Raw genomic sequence first — 21,682 nt, 5'->3', positions numbered from 1 at the left:
TGATTTTCCTCTTCCCTCCCTGTCCCTTTTCCCCTTGTGTGTTGTGGTTCTTTTTTTAAGGTTGTAAGCCTATGGGTAGGGGCTGACTGTCTTGTCTAGATCGTATGCAAGCTACTCTGAGAGCCTTTTTTGGCTGGAGAGCAGGGTACAGATTCTCTTAGTAAATAAATAAGTCGTATTTTCCTCTTCAGAGATCAAGCCTAGAAGATATCTCTCCAGCAGACAGTGGCGTTGGTATAAGCCCTTTCCTGGTTACAAGAAGCAACTCGCAAGGATATGGAAAAGGTATAGTGCCTGGCTAGCTCTGGTCCATGGGGTCACGAAGAGTCGGACACAACCAAACGACTAAACAACAACAACATGCTTCATTTCTTGAAGTTAAGCATTGGGAACTTCTATTCAGGGAGGCACATTTACAGGGGAGAATCAGAAGGTGAAGGAAGGGTAAAACATTCCCCTCCTACCCAGTAATTCTTCCTAGTCCATATTCCATCCCTGCATTGCCATATGAGATCAGGTGGTAGGTGAGCGTAGCAGCTTACCTAGATGGGGCCACTGCAAGGTCAGGCTCCTGTGAGTTGAACCAGCAGAAGCACTAAATTGGTGGGGGTGGCCCCACCGATACACCCATACAGTCCCAACTTCACCTCTGCTCCAGCCCCACCCAGGTCAGCAGCAGCAGCAAATGCTGGTCTCAGCAACACCATACCGTACACACTTCCACTGGAATTGGGAATCCCAGGTTTGCTTTGCAATGTGTAGGTGTGCCCTACGGCTGGGGCAGAATGCACTGCTTTCTCCAGAGCTGAGAGAACCATAGGAGAGCACAGAATGAGGACATTCACATAGCCCAGTTGGATGGTATGCACTTCCTGATAACAGTCAGTTGCCCATAATAAATTATAGGGTACTGTATTTGCTGAGTAGGCTTCCCCCAACCTGATGCCCTCCAGATGTTTTGATCTTCAGCCACCATCATTTGTGAGCATTGGAAATGATGCTTGGGGTTCATGGGAGTTGTATTGCAAAACCTCTGGAGGAAACCAGACTGGAAAACACTAGTTCAGAACACCTTGTAATTGCAAAGCAGTTGGGTGTAGTTCTGTCAATGATGCTCTGAACAGGGCCTTGGGGTTCTATTTTTGTTGCAGGTCATGAAATACCCTCAACAATATCCAGAAAGCTTTCTGAAAAGGATCTTGATGATTTTTCTTACTCAACTGGCGGGGATGTTGCAGATGCTCCTTCAGAAAGCCACACATTCTCACCAGTTCCACAGGAAGAATTTAGCCCTTCCAGCAAAATACCCGTGAAGAGGATGTCCAACAAAGGATCGTTCCAACCTAGCACAGTTTTAGCTAATGGAGCTGAGAATCCCGAGTTTGGTCTAGCAAAGAGAGACTCACCAAAGAGTTCAAAATTACCCACTCTAGATTGCGAAAATGGCCGTTCTGTCAAACAAGGAGCCAATTATACAATCTCCTCTAGCAACAATAAAGATGAGGAGATTGGTCTGGATCGGGAACACTTTAAGAACCTGAAGAACTTTTGGGAGAAGGGTGGGGAGCCCCTCTTGACTAATGATGTATCTGAAATCTCAGCAGAAAAGGCCAGCACCACAGAGGCCAATGGAAGGCCATCAAGACTGAACCGATCTCTCTCAGCCCAGTCTAATAACAGCCAAAATGGTGACGACAAGTTCACTTCTAATATACACCCCAAAGCCAGAATCCCCTACAGGAAGCCAGTTGCCTTGTCTTCCAGTGAAGATGAGCCCACTTACATAGCTCCTCCTAGGAAAGGATCGGGATCTGCAATCCCCCGGTCCACGTATGGCAGAAGCAAAGGGGCAATGACCAACAGAAATAGCCTAAGTGATGGGAATGGGAAGCAGTCTCCAGTGGAGGAGGAGAAGAAGGTACCACGTTGCACAAGGAGATCAAAGTTGCCGATTCGAGTGCCATCAGTCAAAATAGAGGCACCAGCTAAAGAGCGGACTGGCATCATTTTTGAGCCAGAGACCCCTGCTGATGAGTTTATTATGGCTGATGAAAGCAAACGTAAGACTGATTCTTTAGCAGGTAGAGTTCAGATATTGATAGAGTCTGTATCTTCAGAGGATGTTGATAAAGTTGGTAGCTTTGTGGAAATAAGTTCTGACTTGGGCTCTCAAGACAACCTGGAAATGGAAAAGAAGCAGCTTAAAGATGGGCCTAGTAGCCTTGCAGAGGACCCACTACAAAACGAGGCTGTAGATGAAAGAGGAGTCGCTCAGGAAGTGGATTCTTCCATGCTTTCAGGTACTGATGCTTTGCTAGTTATACATAGTTTTGTGCTGGTCAATACAAAAAACACAAACTTATCTGAGGTTGTACCCAGATAAGTTAGAGTAGACTCATTAAAGTTAATGAGCCTAAGTTAGTCTTTTCCATTAATTCCATTGGGTCTACTCTGAGTAAGACTAACATGAGCTGCAACCCTGTACCAACATGCACATACCACATTGCCAATCAAACATAGAAAATATTAAAATATTGTCATCTGTTTAAAAACATCTTGGATAGTAAGCTACCATCATATACATCTTAAACAACAATTAATCTACAATTTGGTGCCTTATCTCAGCTTACCTATAAACAGCCATTTTTATTTACAGAAATACAACCACCATAATTATTCCTCCGGTACAGTTACCCGTTCTCTAGGCTTGTCTTCTCCAGGGGCTAAGGAGCCTGTGCCTCTTCAGATGTTGTTGGACTCCAACTCTCACCAGGCCAGCTGGCATGACCAGTGATCAGAGACAATTATCTACTATGAGGACTGACCCTGACAGTGAATGAGAGAACCTGAGCTCTATGAGTGTTCCATCAGTGGATGGTCCAGGAAGATCAGAGTTGTAGTCTAACAACATCTGGAGAGCCACAGGTTCTCCACCCTTAGTCTGCTTAGCCATGGACTAAAAAACTGGAATCAATATTACAAAGAGCTCATCTTCACTTGCAAGCTGGCAGCAACTGACCTGGGTGGCCAGCAGTGCATTAATACAAACTAACCCAGTGTCTGGGAATGCTGCTGGAGCAGAACAATGTAAGTCAGAAGGCCCAGCTGTGTACACAAGCTCCAGGACCACAAGCCGTAATCTCTAGATCAAATAAACAAAGAATAGGAGGGGGAAGCTTAGGGTGAGGTGGAAGCCACCCTGTTCAAACCTTGCTTACAATAATGCCAATGTCTTACATTGTTTAATACACACCTGCTTGTTTTCCAATTTATTCCAGAGGGAAATGAACATCATTCTCCGGCTGCCAAGAATTTAATATGTGCCAATGGCTATAGCCTTACGAAGAGCTTGGTGAACATTTATACTACTACAGAAAGTAAGTAGTAGCTTGCTTCAATCCACTGGTCTGGCTTTTTCTAACAAAGCAAGCTGGCAAAAGTTACCATATTTTTTGCTCCACAGGGCGCACCGGACTATAGGGCGCACCTAGTTTTTAGGGGGGGGGGATAAAGAAAAAAAATGTATTCCCCCCCCCAGCCCCAAAGGGCAAAGAAGCTAAGACAATGAGCGGGATCCATCCCTCTGGCTGTCTTGGCTTCCTCTTTAGCCGCCAGCAACCTCTCCAGCCGGGAGAGGCTGCGCGCGGCTTTGGATCCCGCTCGCTGTCTTGGCTTCTTTTTTAGCCGCGGGGCTGGGGCGGGGGAAGCCCGAGCTTCCCCCGACCCCAGCCCCCAGAAGAGGTCCAGGAGTGGCAGCAAGGTTGCGCGCAGCCTTGCCGCCGCTCCTGGAGCTTGCGGGACTGGGGGCGTGCTCCAAAGGCTTGCGGATAGCTGCCTGAAGCCCGGGGAGCGCAGCGGGAGTTGGTGCTGCACTCCCCGGGCTTCAGGCTTCAGGCTGCTATCTGCAAGCCTTCGGAGCGCGGGGGGAACTCCCGCCGCGCTCCTAAGGTTTGCAGATAGCTGCCTGAAGCCTGGAGAGCGAGAGGGGTCGGTGCGCACCGACCCCTCTTGCTCTCCAGGCTTCAGCGAAAGCAACGCGAAGCCTCCGGAGCGCGGAGGGAGCGCTTCCTCTGCGCTTCGGAGGCTTCCTGTTGCTATCGCTGAAGTCAAGGAGCCTGCATCCGCTCCATAGGATGCACACACATTTCCCCTTCATTTTTGGAAAAAGTGCGTCCTATAGAGCAAAAAATACAGTATAACACATGGAGCTGAACCTATCAGTCATACATAGCAGGCTTGACAAATCTCCTGGTTTTGCTGCCTGCTGGAGAATAAGGAAACAGAACAGGGTGGAGGAGCCCAACCATCTGGAAGGCCTTTCAAGACATTTGCAGACCACCTGCCTTCAGGTGTTCAAAAGGAATATGCTCTTAGAGTGGAGTGGGGGCTGTGCATGTTAGCCCTACTCCTTCCCTGCCCCCCAACATTGCTGTTCCTGCTGGAGGAAGTTGTTTGTTTTGCTAAGAGCTATGGCCAAAGCTAACATTATTAATTACGTAATTAATTTCAGTGGAAGGGGAACATCAAACACAGTGCAGAAAATAACATAATTATTAATGTAACAATTGTGAAGTTAAAAAAAAAAAGCTACATCAAATATCGGTCATACTCACCTGATCTCAAACGAACATGTGCATTGCAATGATTCCTGCACCTGTTTCCAGCAGAATTCTGTATCACCCAGCTGAGACTGGCTTGGCTTAAACAGCCCTAGTCTGTTAGAAGATTGTAAGTCCATTTGGCTGAACACACCTAAAGGATTCTTCAAGAATAGAGTGTGGGGAACCAGTTTTTTTTTAATTGTATTAAATTTGTTTTAATTTGTGGCTGATCTGGTAAAATGTGGGAAATCAATTAAAAATGATTTGGCAAGGGGGGGAAAAGGATTCCTGAAGATTTGGAATCCTTTCTTATGAGCTCCCACACCAGTACAGTGGTACCTCAGGTTACATACGCTTCAGGTTACAGACTCCGCTAACCCAGAAATAATGCTTCAGGTTAAAAACTTTGCTTCAGGATGAGAACAGAAATCGTGCTCCGGCAGCGTGGCAGCAGCAGGAGGCCCCATTAGCTAAAGTGGTGCTTCAAGTTAAGAACAGTTTCAGGTTAAGAACGGACCTCCAGAACAAATTAAGTACTTATCCCGAGGTACCACTGTAGTGGATTTATAAGGGGTTGTTTTTATTTACCAGTGAAATGCAGAAGTGGTACAGGATGACATTTTGATAAAGACAACTCGTGGACAATGCAACAGCAACAACCCCTCTGATCATGAACACCACCGATTCTGTAACAGACTCCTAACTATTTATCTACACAATTTATTAAATCCTTTGGCTTATTTACACTAATTTAACCGAATGCTTTTGGCAATACAGCAATTTTTATTTCAACCAACAGATGGCGCTGAATCCATGCGTAAACGCAGATATTCCCCTTTAACTGTTTTAGTTGCCATGCCTTTGTAATGGGCTTTTTAAAGGCAATTAACTCACTGGAACCCAGTTCCGGCGACTTTCAGGTAGGTGCCATTTCTGTTCCAAGAGAACGGGGGAGGCGTTCATGGTGAGTTCCAGCACCTCTTTTTCTAGAGAAATAGAAAATGGCTATTTATATTTAAAAAAGAAAAAGAAAAAAGAAACAGGCTTAAGAATATGTGAGTGCAATGCAACACAGATTTTTTTAAGCTGCTTGGTTTGCCACAGTCTCTATATCTAATGGTTTATACAGATAATGAAACAGGTTCTGTTGCTTCAGAGCACAGGATACAATCTTCATATTGATATGTTTTCTTTTATTGTTTCCAGCGTACACTAAGCCTCAGGTGCCAAACCACCAGTACCTTGAGCCTGAGAGGGCCAAAGACTTAAGCAAATCCACTCCTCTCCTGCTGTCTGAGGTAGGACTATGTTGGTCTGCCTGTATCATGTTTACTAAGTCCTTTTGCTGCTCAGGCTAAAACTGCACCAAATATTTACAGGACTTTTATACCACTTTAACAGTCACATCTTCCCTGCAAAGAATCCTGGGAGCTGTAGCTTGTTTAAGGGTGTTGAGAGTTGTTAGGAAACCCTTATTTCCCCTCACAGGACAGCAGTTCTCAGAACTCCCTGGGTAGTGGGGTAGGAAAGTTGGAAATAATTCACATGCAACCAATGAGTCCCTCCTAGCCGGAGGCTTAGTTTGGTCAGAATCAAGCATGCACTTCCAGAGTTAAGGATAAGTACGTGACGTCTGGTAAATGACCCACCATAGCCACTAGAGGGCTAAGGAAAGATTGAAAGAACCACTTTCAAGGGAATGGACTTGAAAATGAAGTAGGAACTGTTTAAAGTTCTACCCAAGATAAACTTAATTCACATTTAGTGCGCCTGGCAATTATGGCAACTGCTTTCTGATGTTTTTGAACTAAAACAGTTAAACTTAATTAAACCGAACAACTTTATTCCAAGCCCTGTCTATTTTAATAAGAAAAATCAGATGGATATCCCCCTTCCCACAAAAAGCATTCTGATGCACTAATAAAAATCGGGAAGTCAAGAACCATAGGCATTCAACAATCATCTTCTGCTTGCACCAATCACATCCCTCCATCCTTTCAATTCCCATTGCAGCAAAACACTCAAACATTCCATGACCAGTAATTAATATCCACCTTGGCTTGATTTGCAGACGGAATCAGACACAGCTTCAGAAATCAGCTTCCAGTTCAGCAGGCACAAGAAGACACCCAGTGTGGGGAGCCACTCCTCTGATATGGCCTCCGTCTCCTCGGTAAGCAGAGGCAGATTTAGAGGAGCGTGGTTGATTTGGCTGCACTGGGCGTGAAACCTCAGGGGTGCCGCAATGTTGCAACTATTATTTAGAATTGAATGGGGAGGGGTGCTAATTCTGGCATCACACAGGGTGCCGCTGAAATTTAAGACCCCAAGGACCAAGATCTGGACCAAGATCATCTAATGAAATTCACGGCTGAGAGAGGATTTGAACCCTGGTGTCCCAGGTCCTAGTCTGATACTCTAACCACTATACCACACTGTCTCTTACTGTCATTTGTTAAGAATGCTGGGAATTGTAGTTCTGTGGAGGGGGTAAACTACAGTTCCCAGGATTCTTTGGGGGAATCCATGTGTTTTAAAAGAATGTTGTGTACACAGACCAAGTTGGGTCATTTCTCCACATTATAAAGCAATCCTGAACCTATAGACCTTCTAACAATGAATGAATGTCTCTCTTGCACCTTGCACAGGTGAGTGGCAGTGTCCTGAGTGTCTACAGTGGTGATTTTGGGAGTGTCGATGCCCAGGGACACGTTCAGTTTGCCCTGGATTATGATGAGAAGAACCGGGAATTTCAAATTTTTGTTTGTCAGTGCAAGGACCTGGCCATTGTGGATGAAAAGAAAGGAAGGACAGACCCGTAAGTGGAGATTAAAATGTTGAAGTAATGTTGTAGCAAAGCATACATTTCATAAGTGTTGCTGAGGCATTCCAGCAGTTCCCCTTGGGGACCTGGTGCTAAAATTCTAAACTCTGGAATTGGGGTGGGGAGGGAAACAGCACTATCACTTCCAATTAATTGTAAGAGTTTTTTAGGACTGGATTGGACAGTATCACTCCCTGGTCAGTCTCATACATATGGAAGGGGACCAGAGCATAGTGCTGACCTTGATTCCGTTACATGCCTGTCTCTGGCATCCTTGGACATCTGCTCAGGACCATAAGATTCAAATGTTGCCTGTACAGTGGTGCCTGGCAAGACGAAATTAATCCATTCCGCGAGTCTCTTCGTCTTGCGGTTTTTTCGTCTTGCGAAGCACGGCTATTAGCGGCTTAGCGGCTATTAGCGGATTAGCGGCTATTAACGGCTTAGCGGCTATTAACGGCTTAGCGGCTTTAAGAAAAAGGAAACAAACTCGCAAGAACTCGCAAGACGTTTCGTCTTGCGAAGCAAGCCCATAGGGAAATTCGTCTTGCGGAACGACTCAAAAAACGGAAAACTCTTTTGTCTAGTGAGTTTTTCATCTTGCGAGGCATTCGTCTTGCGGGGCACCACTGTACAAGTAATATCTAGTACACGTAGGAACAGCCTGCATGGTCAGTTACCAGAGATTATCCGGGAAATTTGCCATGTGCATTGGATTTTCTACATATAGGTGGAAAATTGCAGCCACAAATGGACACCCCAGGAGGGAAGTAATCAAGCACTCAGAGTGTGCATAGAGGGCAGGTGTGCTATAAAGCCATCTTCAGCCCCCTGTCCACAGATGTTCATAAAATCATAGAACTGTAGAGTTGGAAGGCTCCCCAGGGATCATCTGGTTCAACCCCCTGCAATGCAGGAAGGTCAACTAAAGCATCAATGACAGATGACCATTCAGCCCCTGCTTAAAAACCTCCAGAGTCCACCACCTTCCAAGGGAGTCTGTTCCACTGCCAAACAGCTCTTCCCATCAGAAAGTTCTTCTTGATGTTTAGTTGGACTCTACTTTCTTGTAACTGGAAGCAGTTGATTGTTGGACTACAACTCTCGTCGTCCTCAGCCAGCTTAGAAATTGTAGTCCAACATAACATCTGAGGATCCGGACTGAATAATACTGTGCATTTAGCTTTTCTCTATGGCTGGTGGGCTGGGCTGATGAGAGCTAGCACCCAAACCAGCCTTTAGCTGACTGAATAGTCCAGCAAACTTTGCACAACTTTGCAAATGAAACATCCTTCATTTTGAGAGGAAGAATGCAAACGTTCCTTGTAAAAGAACACTCTACTTCATTGCCCTACCCCAGTATATATCTCTTTTGCCACCTCTCTCCCAGGCATACAAAAGCCTTTTGATGTCTCTTGAGTTCTGGCATGAACTGGTGTCTCCAGCCTGCTTACCTGCAGATATATCCTTTTTCTGCCTGCCCCCTGCCAGTCACAATCTCTGCCCAGCAGGTCACAGGCAACAGGAAGTCATGGAGGACCTCAGATGGGAGATATGTCAGGATCTTTATCCACCATGAAGTTCTAATAATAATAATAAATTTTATTTATACCCCGCCCTCCCCAGCCAAGACTGGGCTCAGGGCGGCTAACAACCAATAAAAAACAAGTTGATTGAAATGCAACCTAAAAAGCAAGATTAAAATACAACATTAACACAATAAATGCAGCCTCCTCACAAGAGGAGAAAGGAAAAAGAAATAGGGGGAGGGAATCAAATTGGCTCCAAGCCAAAGGCCTGGCGGAACAACTCTGCCTTACAGGCCCTGTGGAAAGAAATCAGATCCTGCAGTGCCCTGGTCTCATGCGACAGAGTGTTCCACCAGGCCGGAGCCAGTGTTGAAAAGGCCCTGGCTCTGATTGAGGCTACTCTAACTTCCTTAGGGCCCGGGACCTATAGGGTGTTGCTGTTTATGGACCTTAAGGTCCTCTGTGGGGCATACCAGGAGAGGCAGTCCCGTAGGTATGAGGGTCCTAGGCCGTGAAGGGCTTTATAGGTCAAAACCAGCACCTTAAATCTGACCCTGTACTCCACCGGGAGCCAGTGCAGCTGGAAAAGCACTGGGTGAATATGCTCCCATGGCAGAGACCCCATGAGGAGCCTCACTGCAGCATTCTGCACCGGCTGGAGTTTCTGGGATCTTTATCCACCATGAAGTTCTCTCTTCCAAACTGTGCTGCAGGGCATATCAGGCTTCGCAGATAAACTCCCTAACCCCCAAATGAACAAAAAGGAAAATATACATTCTCCTTTAATACAGAACTGTCCATATAAAAGCATAGCCCATACAGACTGTCAATATCAGCAAAGTCCAGTTCCTTCACACCTTTCCAGTCCCAATTAAACATGAAAGTAAGAATCACAAGCATTCTTATAATATGAGCACTCCTGGATCAGGCAAAGGCCCGTCTAGTCCAGCACTCTGTTCTCACAGTAGCCAAACAGATGCCTTTGGGGAACCTGCAAGCAGGACCTGATTGCAACCGTACTGACTCCACCTGCAGTTTCCAGAAGCTGGTATTCAGAGGCATACTGCCTCTGACAGTGAGCATAGCTGTCATGGATAGTAGTCATTCACAGCCTTCTCCTCCATGAATTTATTTATTTACTTCATTTATTTTAATTTCATAAAGTTTATATTCTTGATTGCAAAGAAGCCCTCAAAGCAAGTGGCTTACAAAAAGTACTAAAACAATTGTTATCAGTAACAACAGTTTAAAACAACCATATGCAACATTAAAAAAAAAATAAGCTAAAAACATACTAAAGCACAAGTCAGCATCTTGCCTAAGCAAAACTGTTTATCACAGGCACCATAATAAAGGTGCCTGCCTGATGTCAAATATACAGGGAGTTCCAAAGTCTGGATGCCTCCACACTAAAAAGTACCAATTTCTTAGAAATGTGCGTTGAGTATTATGACCGTATTTTTTGCTCTACAAGACGCACCAGACCACAAGACGCACCTGGTTTTTGGAGGAGGAAAACCAGAAAAAAAATATTCTGAATCTCAGAAGCCAGAACAGCAAGAGGGATTGCTGCGCAGTGAAAGCAGCAATCCCTTTTGCTGTTTTGGCTTCTGGGATAGCTGCACAGCCTGCATTCACTCCATAAGATGCACACACATTTCCCCTTACTTTTTAGGAGGGAAAAAGTGAGTCTTATAGAGCTAAAAATACGGTATGTGGCACCTGTTATACTGCCAGTTCTGCAGATCCAAGTGGTTGAATGGGTATATATGGGGTCTTATCCTCTTTTTAAGAGCATTTAAGTTGGTGACCAACCCTACATTTGTCCCTGGCTCCACCAGATGAATTATAACTCAGCACAGACACCATGTTGACAACCCAGCTGTTGCTGACTGTCAGGCGTCCCCTGTTTGTATGCAAGATCCTAACTGTGTTGAATGTTAACTCGGTGGCTGCCTCTTCACAGGTACGTCAAAACCTACCTGCTCCCAGACAAAGCACGGATGGGCAAGAGGAAGTCGTCTGTGAAGAGAAGAACTGTTAACCCCGTTTTCAATGAGGTGTTGCAGGTAAGGAATAAACACCTAGGAAGGTTAGGATTTGTGGCAAGGGAGGAGGTGGAATCGAGGATATACCGTATTTTTCGCTCTATAAGACGCATCAGACCATAAGATGCACCTAGTTTTTGGAGGAGGAAAACAAGGGGGGAAATTCTGAATCTCAGAAGCCAGAACAACAAGAGAGAGCGCTGTGCAGCGAAAGCAGCGATCCCTCTTGCTGTTCTGGCTTCTGGGATAGGTACGCAACCAGCATTCGCTCCATAAGACGCACACACATTTCCCCTTACTTTTTAGGAGGGAAAAAGTGAGTCTTGTAGAGCAAAAAATACGGTAATTCTGAATCCAATCTCAGGCTCCCATCACATTAGAGCTCAGGACCACTACTGAGAATATCCTGTAGAGGGCGTGGCTGGCTGCTGGCTGGGACCATGAACAGGAATTAAATACTGCAGTATTTAGTTTCAGGCCCCATTTGTTGTTTTATAAAACAAATGTCTAGAAGTGTGAACTACATGGGGCTACATAAACAAAGTGTCTCCTCTTTTAATTTATTGTGAGCAAAAGCTGTGTTTAGCTTCAGTTGAATGGGATAACAATGATCCCTATATACCAGGGGTCAGCAAACTTTTTCACTGTCCCTCAGACCTTGTGGGGGGCTGGACTATATTTTGAAAAAAATAATGAACGAATTCCTATGCCCCACGAATAACCCAGAGATGCATTTTAAATAAAAGCACACATTCTACTCATATAAAAACACCAGGCAGGTACCACAAATAACCCAGAGATGCATTTTAAATAAAAGGACACATTCTACTCGTGTAAAAACGTGCTGATTCCTGGACCATCTGCGGGCTGGATTTAGAAGGCGATTGGGCCAGATCTGGCCCCCGGGCCTTAGTTTGCCTACCCATGATATATACATATGCATCCTGTTCTTCTGTGAACTGTCTGTTGGTCTCCTATCCAAGTGATTAGCCAGCTCAGTGCTGCTTAATTCCATCAATACTATGCCCCCGCCCCCAGAACCCTCCCCTCAGCACTATGAGATGGTGACCATTAAGAGAACAGAAGTAAAAACAATGTGTGCAAAGTGATAAAAGTCGCTTCTCCTTTCTCCTCAGTACAAAATAGAGAAAATGGTCCTGCTGATTCAAAAACTAAACCTCTCCATTTGGCACAATGACCCTTTGGGACGCAATAGTTTCCTGGGCGAGGTGGAAATAGACCTTGCCAGCTGGGACTGGCAGAACAATAAACTGAACTGGTATATGCTCAAGCCACGGGTAAGTATAGTTCAGCAGGGATCTTGCTAAATATAGGTTCTTATATAGGGTGAAGGGCTTAATCATACATTCACATTTTTCTTTTAAGAAAACTTCAGTCATTCACACACACACGCGCACACACACACATTTCTGGAACAGAGCCAGTGTGCTGTAGTGGTTAGCATGGAAGGGCTAGGACCTGGATGACCAGGGTTGTAATTCCCACTTGGCCATGAAGCTCACTGGGTGACCTTGGGCCTGCCACTGCCTCTCGGCCTAACCCACCTCACAGAGTTGCTGTGAGGATTAAATAAAAAGGGGGAGATCCATGTGCAGTACGTCACTTTGAGTTCCTTGGAGAACAAGGTGGGGTATAAAAGGGGTGGGGTGTTGCCTAGCAACCAGTTAGAATGGCATGATCCTTGCTGAGGTAACTCATGCTCTGATTGGCTATGTAGCTCTGAGGGAGTTTTCCTCAGTATGTATTGTGGAATTTCTTAAGGCCAGCTCTAAGAAAGGCAAACTCCCCTCATTCATTTCTCCTCAAACTATATACTCTTGTCCAGCTTACCTTAGATCAACAAGGAGAATTTCAACATAATTTTAAGCAAAGATCTCCTTTAGTGCAGCATTTCTACTTGCCTACTGTCCTTTCCTCCCCTCATGCGCTATTCTGGTGGCTTTACTGATCCTCCTGAGCCAATCTGGGGACAACCCAAAGCCCTGTTGTGCTAGCAGAAGTTCTTGTGCAGGCTTCCAATGGTGGGAACAGTTAGTCAAACCTGACCCTGTTTTCATTCTCTCTCTGGACTTTGTCTATGTTCTTCAAGTGCTAGCATCGTTCCCCTACACACACACACACACACACACACACACACACCCTGCCTTTCTGCTTCCACTCCTGATCACAGCCTGCCAGGGCTGCATTTCATTTAAAAACTACTCTCAACTGCCATGGAAAAGAGATCAGCATTGCCCCTCACATCTAGTTTTGCCCAGAGGCAATTTTGCTGATTTTGATGGAGAGAAATTTGATTGAATTTTCAGCATAGGTTTTCTGATCACCAGCTGTTTTGAAATCCCTCGCTGTGGTTTTCTGCACACCATGCTTCTCACAGTCCTTTCTCTTTCAGATCCTCCCAGCCATCAATCATGTCGACCATCGGGGTGTGATGAACCTGTCCATCAAGTATATCCCACCAAGCAGTCTAGGTAAAAACACAACAGTGAAGATTTCAGAAAGCGTCTCCATGTTACTACAGGGTTGGGTACCGTGCACCACCCATTCTCATTATTATATATTGTTGGGAATCAGAATGGATTCCCCGCCCCCGCAAGCCACACTACATATATCAGGGCTTCCCAAACTGTGTTCCATGGACCACCAGTGGTCCTTGAGCTTCATTCATGTGTTTCACAGCATGCCAAATATTCATTTTGATTTTTTATCTGCTTTTATTTCTTACATACTTTATTTTATCATACTGCAATTTGAATTCTTTAGAATGCAAGTTGTACTAAAATGTCACCCTGGGACAGTGTGTGGAGGGAGAAAAGCTGATGACTGAAATTGAATCCCTAAGGATCTCAAAAGAGAGAAGAGAATTTTAGAATTCTCCCCGCAGCCCAACAGCACTAAATACTGGACAATTAGGAAGAATAGTTGGACCGCCTGAGAACAGAATCATAAAGACCTATGGGGTCCTTTCATGCTGAGGTCTATGTTGTTCTCCCCTCTTAATTTTCATAACAGGCCTGTAAGGTAGGTTAGGCTGAGAGGGAATGGCTGGCTCATGATCACCAGCAAAGCAATCCTATGCATGTGAAGTCAGAAGTAAGCTTCATGGTATGGAATGGGCTACCTTGCAAGTTTGTCGTAGCAAACTTCTTTTCTCTTCAGCACATGGGGTGAAAGAGCTGTGGCTCAATGGGATGAGGGCCATAGCTCAGTGGTTTGCATGGAAAAGGTCTCAGATTCAGCCAATTTCATCTCAAGATAAGGCTACAGAAGACCTCAAAGCCGCTGTTGGTCAGAGTAGACAGTACTGGGATAGATGAACCAATGTTCTAACTCAGTCTAAGTCAGCTTCCTATGCAGGGCCAGCTCTACCATTAGGCAGTGAGAGAACCCCCTCAGATGGCATGTTCTGGTGGTTAGCAGCAGCCTCCTAGCTGTACACAACTGTCTCTGCGAGTTAGAGTTGGCTGGGAGACAGCGACTGAGCCCAGGTCACCCAACGAGCTTCATGGTTGAGTGGGGGTTTGATATATCCTTGTCAAAGGAACATAAAGAGCTGTCAGACCATTGGTCTCTCTAGCCCACTGTTGTCCACAGTGACTGGCAGTGGCTCGCCACGATTTAAGGCTGTGGTCTTCTCTCACCACTGTACTTGGAGCTGCTGGGGATTGAACCTGGGACCTTCTGCATGCAAAACAGATGCTCTGCCACTGAGCTACAGTTTTCCCTATACTTAATGGCACCTTTCCTAGGCCCTGTCCACCATCAAGTCCAATGTTCTGGCTGCTCCACCACATTTCACTCTCTGTTCAGACTTGTTTTATTATAACTATGAATTGGTGGCACTTGCAAACTTAAAAGTTTAAGGATTTCAATGCCTACTTCATGGCAGGTCCATTAACTCCTCCAACTGGAGAGGTCCATATCTGGGTGAAAGACGCTAAAGACCTCCCACAGTTACGTCCTTCTGGAGTGGATTCCTTTGTGAAATGGTATGTATGTCATTTGCTGTGCATGTGCGCACACAGAGAGAGAGAGATGTATTTGCAGTTAACATAAATTCCTTTTCTGACCAGGGACATCTATAATCCCAGTGCAGAATTAGTCATATTAGGAAGATGCAACCCCTTAAGTAATATTTAAATCTGGACTGAGACAGAGCCAGTGCTGATTGGTTCTCATTGGGCAGAAGGCAGGGAGACCTACCGTAGGTGGCAGCAGAGCTAAAGACAGGCAGGGTCAACTAATTCAAGTTTTGTCCCCATCCTCATGCCTGCTGAGTTCTGCAAGGGCAACCGGGCGATTAAAGAGGGGGAACCTGGCAGGCAGTGCCACCCCCTGGACTGTTTTGCATGCAAGAAGCAGGTGGGAGCCAGCCAAGCTTAGAATGAGGTTGGAGGGGACACCAAATGGGCCAGCCTCCATTGGATAGAGCTGAGAATAAGGAGGCCCATGGTTTGAAGCTCCCCTCCACTGTGGACTCGCTTGATGGCTTTAGGTAACCCCCCCTCTCAGCCTCAGTAGTTTCCTTCCCCCCCCCCATTACATTATGGGGGATATTAATATCCCTTACAGCGTTGTGTTGCGAGGATTACAGGAAGATTAGGGACTGGAATCTGGTAGCCCTCAACCTAATCTCATGTGGCCACTAATTCCACTCAGGTGAAGGGAAGCCCAGAGAGGGAAAAGGAGGGGAGCCAAAATGGATGGAGTGATGGAATGAACAGAGGGGGAAAGCCCTCTGCAAGCAATTGGTCCAGGTCATGGACTAGAGTAAACGGTCCATCCCATAGCAGCCTACTGGGTGGCAAGGGACAGGGAGAGGTAAAGCGAAGCTAGAGAGTTGGGCTAGAGTGCTGGGGCACAGGCATTGCTCTCTTTTGGCTCTGGCTTTACCCACCACTGTCATGTGGGCCCTGAGGAAATGCAGTCCTTCTCACAATACCCTTCCCCTGAAGTTCATTCCATAGCTCAGTTGGTAGAGCATGAGACTCTAAATCTCAGGCTCACGAGTTCAAGCCCCACGTTGGGCAGAAAGACTGCTGCATTGCAGGGTGTTGGACTTAGACCTCAGGGTCCCTTCAGGCTCTACAATTCAAATTTTTTAATTGATTTTCACAAAATTAAAAACACACTAACAAATAAACAGACAGACATAAATCATAAGCTTATTAAAACTAATCTCCTTAACATTGTTAAGTGACTTCCTCGTATTCCCCCTAGTTGAATTTCAGTGCATATCATTTTAACGGTTTTCCAAATCAAAGTTCTTATAATTTTAACTTAATCACTTAACATCACTCTTTCTTACCAATTCAGCATTAAACATAGTAATTATCAAGCTCTACAATTCTATGGACTATGCAGGCGATATACTTTGAACTATTGAAATAACTATTCCAGTGTTAAGTAGTACGCAGCATCATCACACAGGGTGTTCAGAATGACAGCAGCATCCTCCTTGCTGCAGTTTCACTGCCCCTTGCCAAGGCAAGGCAAGTTTGGGGGAGCTCCAAGTTGATGGCACTGGTGCCCTTCTGGTCCTCCTGACCTCACCGCCCCCCATCTTATCCCGCCCCACCCTGGTCACAACAAATGCAGCTATACCACTAGGAGGGTCAACCTGCTTCTGCTGCTCTGCCCCCTTACCCTCAGGTTCTACTGCTGGTGTAATTACTATTATTGTTATTATTTGTTTGCAGGAGAGGGGGTTGGTATTTGAAGGAACATGCAAATAAAGAACTGTTGGCATATATAACATGAAACACTGCTTCTTTTTAAGCTACATCCTTCCAGACACCAGTAAGAAGAGTTATCAGAAAACCAGAATTATCAAGAGAGATTCAAACCCTGTCTTCAATCACACAATTGTGTATGATGGATTTCACACAGAAGATCTGAAGGATGCGTGTGTGGAGCTGACCGTCTGGGATCATGAAAAGCTGACCAATCACTTCCTTGGTGGCATCCGACTGGGAGTAGGGACAGGTAAGTGGGTCACCTGCTCTCATCCTTTGATTTTCATTTATGGGAACATGGAACACAGTCTGTCATCAAGTAATTACTACGACTACAAAGAGCTGGCATCAGAATGTTAGACCTGGACTGTATTTAAATAAGAAAGAAAATGTGTGTGTGCTGCGAAGGCTTTTCTTCAAAAGGAGGGCTTGGCTGAAAAGTAGGTTTTGTTTTGTTTTTCAATTTTTTTTATTAATTTTACACATTTTTAAACAAACCAACCAACACACATCATAACTGGACTTGGTCCAATGTTAATATCATAGTTAAATGACTTCCTTAAATTCCCTTGACTGAATATCATTGTAACGGTTTTCCAAAATAGTATCTCATAAAATTTACTTAATCCTCTTAACATCTTTATCTAATTTTCATCTTAACTTTAAACATAATGTTTTATAATTTCACATATTTATATCCTTAGCCTATCTGTTATTTTGCAAGTATTTCTATTTAATTTATCTTAGCATATTTGAATAAATAGTCTTTAAATTTCTTCCATTCTTCCTGGTATTCCTCCTCCTTCTGGTCACGGATTCTTCCGGTCAGGTCGGCTAGCTCCGAAAAGTCCATCATCTTCATCTGCCATTCCTCCACCGTTGGTATTTCTTGTGTTTTCCAATTCTTAGCTAATAAAATTCGAGCTGCAGTTGTGGCATACAAAAACAATCTAACATCTTTCTTGGGCAATTCCAAACCTGTTATTCCAAGAAGAAAGGCCTCTGGTTTCTTAACAAATGCGTATTTCAACATTTTTTCCCAGCTTATTATAAATCTCCTCTCAGAAGTCTTTCACCTTGGAACAGGTCCACCACATATGGTAAAAGGTACCCTCCTTTTCTTTACATTTCCAGCATAGATTATCACTGTTGTGATAAATCTTTGCTAGCTTTACAGGGGTCAACACCATCTATGCATCATTTTCATTATATTTTCCTTTAACATTGGACATGCAGTGAACTTGACCCCTTTCCTCCACAACCTTTCCCAATCTTCAAACATTATGTTATGTCCCACATCTCTTGCCCAATCTATCATCATGGATTTAACTTGTTCATCCTTTGTATGTCACTCCAACAGTAAATTATACATTTTAGACAAATTTTTAACTTTAACATCTAACAACTCCGTTTCCAATTTAGTTTTTTCCAAAGCAAAACAATTTTTCTTATCTATTTTGTACAATTCATTAATCTGGTAGTAATGTAACCAATTTATTTTATCTTTAATTTGACCAAATGGTTTTAATTTAAATCCTTCATTATCTTCTAGTAACAAATCTGAATATCTCAACCACTAGGTTTCCATGTTTGACTTTTTCTGAGCCTTTGCCTCCATTGGCGAAAGCTATCTGGGTGTTTTCCTTTCTAAAAGATCTTTGTATTTAATCCAAACATTAAATAGAGATTTCCTAATTACATGATTTTTAGAAGCATTATGGGCCTTTACTTTATCATACCATAAATATGCAAGCCATCCAAACACATTGTCAAATCCCTCCAAATCTAAAACATCAGTATCTTCTAGTTGTATCCATTCCTTAATCCAGCAAAACTCTGCTTCTTCAAAATAGATCTTCAAATCTGGCAGGGAAAATCCCCCTCTTTCTTTGGAATCTGTTAGTAATTTCTATTTAATTCTGGGGTTTTTCCCCTGCCAGATAAATCTAGATAAAGCTTTCTACCATTCTTTAAAATATTTCATAATGTCAGTAATTGGGAGGGCTTGAAACAAAAACAACATCTTTGGCAATACATTCATCTTAACTACAGATATCCTGCCCATTAATGACAATTTCAAATTCGACCAAATCTCTCTTAATTTCATTCCATAATTTCTCATAATTATCTTTATATAAATTCAAATTTTCCACTGGCAAATTAACCCCGAGATATTTAACTTTTTTCACAAAGACTAGGCCCGTCTTTTCTTGTAATAACTTCCTTTCCTCATTGTCCAGATTTTTCTCTAAGACTTTGGTTTTGCTCTTATTTAACTTAAATCCTGCTACCTGCCGGAACTCCTGTATCATCTCCAGTGCTTTTACTGCACTGGAATCTGGTTCTTGAAGTGTCAATACCAAATCAGCAAAGGTTTTTAATTTGTATTGTTTGGATCCTACTACTATACCTTTGATTTTTTCTTTCTTTTCTTAAATAAGAAAGAAAATGTGTGTGTGCTGGGAAGGCTTTTCTTCAAAGAGAGGGCTTAGCTGAAAAGTAGGTTTTTTTGTAAGATTCAGTTGACTTCCAGATTTTGGCGGTTGTGGGGGGGGACTTAATTTGAAAGCTAGTGGTTGCAGTGGGTTGCTTTTGTTCTATTTTTTACTTATTTGATTGTCCCTGGAAAGGATAAGTCTCAGATAAATTGGAGTCTGGCATCCCATCCAGAAGCTCTCTCTCCATCTAAACTTGTAACCTGTTACAGTTTACTTTCCCTTTAAGAAGGTTCAGCAGCTTTTAGCAACCTACGTTCCTTTGAAGCTCCAAGTCTGCCTTGGGGTTTTAGAAGAGACCTGGAGAGGCTGTTAACCCTAATGGAAATCCCAGCCCATTCTCATCACCAATAACTTAATTTTCAAATAATACTGTTAAAGAAAATAAAATTACTTATTGGTGGCCATCACTGCCTCCAGTTCCATAGTTTGACTACATATTACGTGAAGAGCATGTCCTGAATCTTCCAACATTTAGCTCCATTGGTTTTCAATGAGTTCTTGTGTTGAGAGAGAGAGAGGAAGTTTTTCTCTATCTACTTCCTCCATGATGTTCATAATGTAATTGCTCCTTAGGTATATAACAGTCCTGCAGAGAATGCAGGAGACTCAGAAAAGAAACAGTTTAGCATAGGACAGCCCCTTCCTGCAATTATTTCTACAGTGATTCACCACATATTTCTTTCCCCCACCCCCCAAAAAAGGTATTAGCTACGGGTTTCGTGTTAATTGGATGGATTCCACACAAGAGGAGGTGGTCTTTTGGCGGGAAATGATGACGACACCAAATGAATGGATTGAAGGATCAATGCCTTTGCGCTCCTTGGCAGGGAAAAAGAAGTATAAATGAAACTCTGGGAACTCTATGAATCATCTGAGATGAAGTTTTGAGTACAGGTGACAGACAGGGGAGGACTGTTGACTGCCAGTAAGCATAAGGCTATTTAGATCATGTTTGTGACATATTCCAAAGAAGCTAAGTATTGTTTCTTATCCCAAGAGAGATCTGAAAAGATATAATACTGATATCACATTTCAGCTTAGGTAAAAAGCACGGAAGAACTACTGTTTACCTCCACAACATTATGTACTACAAATTAAGTTTTGTTTTGTCTTTAATTAGATTTTGGATATGTACCCAAAAGGCAAGGAAGAAGAGGTGTAAATATTTTATAGGTTTTTGAATTTTCTGTTCTATTACTATTCCCATGATGGTTTTGTTTGTTTTTCTGGGCAGAGGAAGTTATAATAAAAATTGTGGTGTAGCATTCATCAGCGAGCACAATATCTCTTTTGCTGAATTTATTATATTGTTCTGCCCTGGTTCAAATGGTTTTGTTTATTTTTCATAATTGGAACAGCTTGGGGTTGTATCTGGCATAGGTATCCTGTTACCACAAGGACTTCCACTTTAGCAACAGAACTTCCCTCTCCCTTTGTGCCCTCTCCTCCTAAATACCAACGATGGTTGGAACCTTAAGGAAAGATTTGGGGGCACACAGGGGAGGAGCGGAAGGAGAACTTCCATTGAGCAAGTGGAAGTCCCTTGTGCCATCACAGGAACGACTTTGTTGAATACAATCTGTTGAATACAATCAGTTTTTATAACTTTATGTTTTGATTTTGAAACCTGTTGTGGGAGATTATTGAGGACAGGCAAGTAAGAAATGTCACAAATAAATATAAATAACTTCTCTTTTTCAGTGTTGCCACACCCTTTATGTTTCACTTTAAAAATGGGAAATGCTTGATAAGACAAAAAAAAAAAAAAAGTAGGTACAGCACTTCCCACTATTTTTTGGGGGTGGGTCCAGTAGCCTGTAACATGTAAACTAAAATATCCTTATGTTTCATGGTGTGCAATGCTTATGAACGTTACCTGTAAGTCATAAACATCTCTTAATGCTGTACCCCTCCTGATATGGGTCTGTGAATATGTGCCTTGAATGTTAATTATATATAATAAACCTGAAGATCATGTTTGTGGTTGCTAGCTGTTGTTTAGCCCCATCAGTGGGCTTCGTGCTTTCTAGCAGTGTTGGGGGGGGGGGCTTTTTCACCTTGAGGGCTGCATTCCCTTCTGGGCAACCTCCCAAGGGCCACATTGGAGTGGTGGGTGGGGCCTGCTATAGAGGGCAGTCTCCTGAAGTATGCATGTATGATTTGGGGTGGCCCAGAGGTTATTGTGAGATGCAGACCTCCAGGTTGCTATTTGTTACTGTCATTAGGGATCATTGCAGATAGACTCTCCCAGCTATGGGTGGTATATCCACACCTGCCCAATGGCACTTCCTCCTTCATTCACCAAGGGAATGTGCAGAGAGGGGAAAGCATGGGTAGCCTAATCAAATGCATATCAAGTAACTCCTCCCTCCATTGTGGATGGCAGGGTTTAGAATCAATTTAGACTGAAAGTAGCAGCACATTGA

The 21,682-nt window shown here is 43.7% G+C and overlaps 1 protein-coding gene across 1 annotated transcript in view; it reads left to right on the top strand.

Annotated features, from left to right (window-relative positions):
* LOC308468909 (synaptotagmin-like protein 2) overlaps positions 1–21,233 on the top strand; it is a 56,005-nt gene extending 34,772 nt beyond the window's left edge. The window contains exons 5-16 of the mRNA XM_080991373.1: positions 167–285; positions 1,152–2,300; positions 3,279–3,377; positions 5,808–5,899; positions 6,673–6,774; positions 7,250–7,419; positions 10,921–11,023; positions 12,139–12,300; positions 13,416–13,494; positions 14,913–15,012; positions 16,803–17,008; positions 19,958–21,233. Of these exons, the coding sequence (XP_080847499.1) occupies positions 167–285; positions 1,152–2,300; positions 3,279–3,377; positions 5,808–5,899; positions 6,673–6,774; positions 7,250–7,419; positions 10,921–11,023; positions 12,139–12,300; positions 13,416–13,494; positions 14,913–15,012; positions 16,803–17,008; positions 19,958–20,103 (2,527 nt within the window). The 3' untranslated portion in view covers positions 20,104–21,233. The remainder of the gene's footprint in view (positions 1–166; positions 286–1,151; positions 2,301–3,278; positions 3,378–5,807; positions 5,900–6,672; positions 6,775–7,249; positions 7,420–10,920; positions 11,024–12,138; positions 12,301–13,415; positions 13,495–14,912; positions 15,013–16,802; positions 17,009–19,957) is intronic.
* The last annotated feature ends 449 nt before the right edge of the window (positions 21,234–21,682 follow it).

This window comes from Podarcis pityusensis (assembly GCF_964106645.2).
Source record: "Podarcis pityusensis genome assembly, chromosome: Z".
Taxonomy (NCBI): Eukaryota; Metazoa; Chordata; class Lepidosauria; order Squamata; family Lacertidae; genus Podarcis; species Podarcis pityusensis.
The sequence above is the reverse complement of the archived record's forward strand: the minus strand, read 5'-3'. Positions and strand labels throughout refer to the sequence as shown.